The sequence below is a fragment of the Diadema antillarum genome, unplaced genomic scaffold (assembly GCF_040938485.1).
Source record: "Diadema antillarum isolate AM-2024a unplaced genomic scaffold, OU_Dant_1.0 seq00000158_RagTag, whole genome shotgun sequence".
Classification (NCBI taxonomy): domain Eukaryota; kingdom Metazoa; phylum Echinodermata; class Echinoidea; order Diadematoida; family Diadematidae; genus Diadema; species Diadema antillarum.
This window is the reverse complement of record NW_027271230.1, coordinates 763,338-770,076: the sequence shown is the minus strand read 5'-3', so window position 1 is coordinate 770,076 and position 6,739 is coordinate 763,338. Positions and strand designations below refer to the sequence as shown.

The 6,739-nt window shown below is 40.7% G+C and overlaps 1 protein-coding gene across 1 annotated transcript in view; it reads right to left on the bottom strand.

Annotated features, from left to right (window-relative positions):
- Window positions 1-771: 771 nt before the first annotated feature.
- LOC139727893 (TBC1 domain family member 5-like) overlaps window positions 772-6,739 on the bottom strand; it is a gene marked incomplete at its 3' end in the record, with an annotated part of 30,904 nt that continues 24,936 nt past the window's right edge. Inside the window, exons 9-13 of the mRNA XM_071638866.1 lie at window positions 5,950-6,000; window positions 4,825-5,070; window positions 4,007-4,149; window positions 3,295-3,401; window positions 772-1,009 (exon numbers count right to left, since the gene is read on the bottom strand). Coding sequence (XP_071494967.1) covers window positions 772-1,009; window positions 3,295-3,401; window positions 4,007-4,149; window positions 4,825-5,070; window positions 5,950-6,000 — 785 coding nt within the window. The remainder of the gene's footprint in view (window positions 1,010-3,294; window positions 3,402-4,006; window positions 4,150-4,824; window positions 5,071-5,949; window positions 6,001-6,739) is intronic.

Below are 6,739 nucleotides of genomic sequence, written 5' to 3'. Positions count from 1 at the left end.
AGCACCTTAATGCAACTGACTGACAAATTGCCCTTCACATACTTGCCAACCTTAAAAACTAAGAAATAGGGACAATTTGCTGTACCATCTTTAAGAAATAGGGACATTGTTTAATTTCCTTTACATTACTACATACAGAATTTGGGGAAAAATGAGACAAAATTGAAAGAAAAAATCAAAAGATTGCACTTCCAAATGCCAAAAATGAAAGGAATGCCCTTTAAAACAGGGACAGTTCCAAAGTACACCTTTATTGACACAAATTAATACTGATTATTCAGTGTCAGAGTAATATCAATGATAAAAATCATGGAAATGCAAACTCTCGGGTGGGATTGGAAACCATGATCTTCTGATGGCTAGACAGGCATCTTTTCCACTAATCTACCAAGCTCTCATCCCAATAGCCAGTGATGGTTGTAATCTCTTGTAGCAGCAGGTACTGCTTATTTATTCATTTAGGAGATGTGTTACAGAAGCATAATCTATGGTTGGCATGCACTGAAAGACAGTGAAATTGTGACATAGGTATAATCTTTTGATGGCATAATTGGTGATACTTGTGTCAGTTCCACATTGTCTCTCATACATTCAAAGTGACATTGAACTGTGAGTTTAACTTTTGTTTGAGATTCTCAGATCTCAAGATTTTCCTGTTTTTCCATCATCATACTTATTTTACTATATAGCAACTAGATCTTGAGCAAATTCATTCAAACAAGCAATGAAAGATAAAAGCTTTCAGTGCGGAGCACCTATCAAAATGTTCACCTTCTGTGGTCTTGGACTTGCCCGCCCTTGACCCTTTATCCTTCTGACCGCTGCTCTTCCCAATCCTCCTGAGGCTGTTGAATCCCTGGGTGACGGCCATGGACGTCTTCTTTGCCGCCCCACTGCCAGGCAGGGGCTTCTTGGGCACCGCAATGTTACCTCGGGAGGTGGAGAGGACATTGCCACTCTTCACCTGGGAGTAGATGTGGAACTGGTAGTTTGGCTGCCGTGGGTTGTTCTGTTATGGGTAGGGAGGAAGGAGTGTGATAGGGTGATCAATGTGGGAAGTAGAATTCGTTAGGGGCTTGTTACAATGATGTATTATTTCTCTCTACTTTGTTACAGTCCTTACTGCCTGCATTATCAAAACCTAACTTTCAACTCTTTCTGACATGTTTAATGGCTGACACTATCATACATGAACACACATGGATCATTCCAGTCAGGTTAGAGTCTGATGCATATTCCACACGGAACTGGGTAATGGGACTGTTGTGAGAGCTCTAATTGATGTGACACATAACAGAAGTTAACATGGCATCTTTTGCACTCATGTGTCAAATAAGAGCAATAGACATGCATCTCTGACTTGAGCAAAGTATATTTGATACATCAGTTTTGATTCAGGAGCGATATGAAAGATATCATTCAGCCATTGAAGGCTTCATGGAGGATGGCCGGCAGAACTTACACGTAGAAGTGGTTTCTGCTCCTCAACCTAATTCTTTCACAAAATCACAAGAGAAGGAGTGATTCATTCCAATGTGCCAACAGAAGTGTTATACCTCCTGAAGGCAAGAACCCACTTTTCCATAACAAAGTTGGGGCAAGATCTTAAATGGACAACAGCACATCAGGTGAAATCACACTGGGAGAGATGTTAACATCATCAAAATGATAGCTAGTCAAAAGCACAATAGGACGGTCACATAACAGAAAATTCTGTCATCTGCCTCAAACATTGAGATACATTTTAAAGCCATTTATAGAACAGAAACTCCACAAATTATCTTGAGTATCATTCACAGCCAAACTTGGGAGGAGATCTAAATCAGATTTCACGAGAGCTTTGCTGATACAAGACGTTACTAACAATTACAGAATATCTCTTGTGGAGAGGGATCCCTTCTGATAAAAAGAGACCCGGGGGTCACGCGCTCACCTGAGTATCGCAAGTTCACCTTCCATGCATTCTTGCAGACTCTAACCTGAGAACATTGGAAAATTATGGTGGGGGTAGCTTTGAGAATGGGGGCATGGTGTCCATTCACATATTCTATCACACTGGTAAAAATACCTGCCAAGTACACTGTACTTCATAGAATGTTGGATTATTCAGCTTGGGAAAAAAGACTTAAAGCCCTATCACTTTTGATTAGAACTAGAGAAAAATATTATTTAACATTCATTAATTTAGGAGGTTTGGACCCCCTGGGGTCCCCAAGGAAAGCATGGTGCCCATACAAACACTTTAAGATCTTGTCCTTATGGGAATGCTACTTGACAAGTTTGGTGAAAATCCACTATGTTGTTTTCAGCAAGAAGATGAAAATTTAGGCCCGCATTTGGACCCCCCCCCCCCCCATCCCACTTCCTTGGGTCCCAAGGGGGTGGGGGGGGGGCACCCCTGATTCTCCCATGAACAAACTTGACACAACAGTCAACAATATACTGACTCATTGTATTAACTTAGCTCAATCACTTCCAGTTCTAGAGAAAATCTGTAAAGATTCCTTACAGGAGGGGGGGGGGGACCCCTGGGGCCCCCCAGGTGGGGCATGGTGCCCATTTGATGGAATTGAGATTCTATCTCCCTAGGGATGCTACCTGCCAAGTTTGGTGAAAATTAGTGACAGGGTTTTCAAGAAAAAGATGAAAATTTACAATTTTGGTCCAAATTTAGCCCCCCTGGGGCCCCCCAGGTGGGGCATGGTGCCCATTTGATGGGAATGAGATTCTTTCCCCCTAGGGATGCTACCTGCCAACTTTGGTGAAAATTCATAATGGCATTTTCAAGAAAAAGATGAAAATGTACAATTTGGGCCCCATTATCATCCCTCCCCATCCCCCTCCCCTGGGTCCCAAGGGGGCACCCCTGGGTCCCAAGGGGGCACCCCTGATTCCGCCATGAACAAACTTGAAACTACAGTCATCAATGTACTAAATCATAGTATTAACTTAGCTCTATCATTTCTGGTTCTAGAGAAGAAGATTTTTTAAGATTCCTTAATTTTGGGGGGTTTGGGCCCCTCTGGGGGCCCCCTAGGTGGGGTATAGTGCCCACTTGAACAAATTGAGATCCTATCCCCCTAGGGATGCTACCTGCCAAGTTTGGTGAAAATCGGTCAAGGGGTTCTCAAGAAGAAGATGAAAATGTAAAAGTTTACGCACGACGGACAACGCACGACGCACGACGGACGACGGACGACGTACGACGGACGCCGGACGAAGAGCGATCGCAATAGCTCACTTGAGCCTTCGGCTCAGGTGAGCTAAAAAGAGAGTGAGAGATGTAGATCATACCTTTGGATCTCTGAGATGGAGAGCACGGTTGACAAGGAAATGGATGTCGTCTACGGTAGGATACCTCATCAGCAGCATGAGAGCACTAGCATAGTCAGCAGTCAACACTGGGGTGGGGTGACAACAGTATGATAATAACAATAAATAATAATAATAAATGATAATATGGTCTTCTTTATCCAGGATAGCTTCTTCAGTGTTGCCACTGCTCTACCACAGGGCCCTGCTATTATCATAACCCTAGCAATGCCAGGTACCCATTTACACACATGGGTCAATGGGGGCATTGTGGGTGAAAACGTTTTGTCCATGGACATACAGGCATTTGAAGAGATTTGAACTTTGGACCTCTGCTTTTAAGTCACAAGTCCTATCCATTATGCCGCATCTCAACTTTACATGAAAATATCATAAAATCTATTCACAACTTCTGGAGTTATTTTGCAAATAGATAACCAAGTAAACAAATAGGCAGACAGACAAACCAATGCCGAAAAAAAAAAAAAAAAATTGCATGGGCGATTCATCCAGTTTTAGGTGAAAGATTAACGATGGAACAGGACTTGATCCCATCGAAAGTACAAAAACTTTCTTTTTTAATGTGTCATCTAAATAATAAAACTCGACATAGACACTGTGTTCTTAAAAGAAAAGAAAGAAAACAAATTATTGCGTTAAAAAAAATAGCTGAGAACTCCCTGCATTCACTTACACAGTTCTCTGATCTTTATTAGCATGGCAACGAAGACGTAGTCGACCAGATCTAATAGGACGGAGTCGGCAAAGATGGCGTCCCACAAGACGATGAGGTCTTGGAAGGTGAACTCCCTGCCAAACAGTAGCCTGATCCATCGTCTGCACAGGAGAGTGTGAGGAAATGATACGTTTAGAGTTACAGACTTCTCTTTCTACAGTCATTCATTGTCAATGACAATCTCCCTGTACATGACGTGCATTGCAAAATATATAATTCTGCCTTCTTGTTTTTTCTTCCTCAAATGGCACTGCAGTCAAAATTACTTCTTGCATCTATTTTTTCATTTGTTGTTCCATCATTCATGTCAAATATACTGCAATGAGGGTGAAGGTTAGGAGGGCAATAGTTTGTGGCAACGTGCCTCAAGGAACTGGGAGTCATCACTCTTTAAGCTTGTCAAGAATTAGTTCACATCACAAATAATCTGACCATACACGACTTGAGTTGAAGAATAGTTGCAGACATATCAACACAAAAATTCTTTTAGTATCTGGGGCATTCATTTTGGTGCGTTCTTACTTGTGTACAAGAAGAGAAGGCACTTGAATTGAGGTTAAAAACCCAGAAGTATTGCTAGTAGTAGCAATAGTTGTAGTTGTGATAGTGGTGGCAGTGGCAGTGGCAGCAGCAGTAGTAGTAGGAGTAGTAGTAGGAGTAGTGCTAGTAGCAATGGTCTTTACTGAAAACATGCATTGCACCCACAGGTTGGATTATACCAAAAATGTAAGCTATACAAAATGCACGCTGCCACAAAACCAATCTTTTACACCTACATGCCGTAGAGCTGCGGAGGGATATCGAGGCGATCGAGATGGGAGTACAGCTCGTAGTCGTGTCTCTTCAGGATCACCTCCCGTATCCTGTTGAGTTTCTTGACCAGCGGGGAGGATGGGTTGCACTCCTGGGGCTTGGAGAAGGGCTCAGGCTGGACGAAGGCCCCCTGGGAGGAGGCCGAGGGGAGATCCTGGCCGTGTTGGAACCAGGGTTCAGCTGTCTCCATCAGGTGGCAGAACAAGGTGCTACATACAAAGACACACATACGTGATAATCACCCATTAAATACATGCCGTCCTTTAACAGCAAGAAGGTTGTTAAATCACTTACAGGGGCATTCCAGACGATTTTCACAATTTCACAACATGTAGTACATACCTGACTAAACAGCTCCATGTATAGATTTGTGGAAGTTATTGTGGTCCTTGAGCAGAGAAACCAATGCTCTGAAAACCCCTAAAACAAATTACACTGAACAAGGATGATGACATAGTACCCTCATATATATCAGAAATGTAGCAATGTAATTCCATTACAATACCACTTGCTTAACAAGTTCACCTCTTGTGCATTCTTATGGTGAAGCTGCCATGTCATCATCCTTGTTCATTGCAATTTTTGAAAACATTCTTATTCCTCATCCCAATCACTATAAATTCTAAAACCCTGTACCCAGTACAACCAATTTTATAGCTGTTCAAATGTAAAAATAAGAAAGTTATCCAGAGGTCTCCTTTCAGGAAGCACTATACATTTGTCTGCAAGGTGTTGCAATCAAACATAAAAGCAGACACACACAAACAAATAATCACCATCTCCTGCTGATTTATCTCTCATCTTCTGACAGCAAGAAGGTTGTAACTCCTTGTTTCATTCAGAGGCATTACTTGCTTAGGTATCACAATCAAAGACATAGGCATACTTAGAGGTGATATCTTTACACTTATCTAACATTGTACAATTTCAATTCTCTGCATGATTTTATGCCTAAATATCACATGTTCATAATTTAAAAAAAAAAAAAAATATATATATATATATATATATGAGCATGTTTGGAGCACTCTCGGGAGACAGAGCTCATACATGATGGAAAATGCAGACAAAACAGGAATCTGACGTACTAGGAATCATGCTCCAAATACTCAGGATTCATCAGCTCTGATACAATGTCTCTGCACACAAGAGAGAAAGAAAGAAAATATAGTCAAATCCCACATCAACAAATAAGTAAATTATACATAACCTCAAGAATATATACATATATATATAAATCAGTGACTTCAATATATGCAAACCAAAAAGAATTAAGACTTTTCAAACAAGAGAAATTGAAGGTGTTCCATTACCAAAGGCAACAAGGAATTTTCAATCAGGAATAAATATCTGTGACTAGATTCACTTGAGTGCATCATGATAGACATGATGTGATACCCTTAAGCACTTTTAATTTGATACTTTTCAAAACACTGTGTCATAAACATAACATAAGCTAACCCAGGTTGAGGGCTAAAGGGATAACAGCAATATTTAGAAATTACGCAAGAGCATCAGATTATGATCTGCCTTTGGCATGAAATGTTCTATTATCAACACGCAATGGGTTGTTTTGGCAGCTATAGGCTATTTGCACTTGAAATCACGACGATGAAAGATGAGCCGATGTTGAATGAAAAAAAAAAGAAGAAAAAAGACACCCAGCATTCACCTCGCAGAAACTTTCTATGAGCATAAGAAGTAAAGATTCATTTCAGTATCCAAGAAAATTCAAATAACCTTCTTTCCAGTTGCTTTCAAAGGATAGGACAGTAATGAACAGTTTTCCTTTTTTTTTATAGCAAACTACCACACACAATGATTGTAAAAAAAAAAGAAAAAAGACCCAAACAAATAAATGAACAGACAATGAATGTA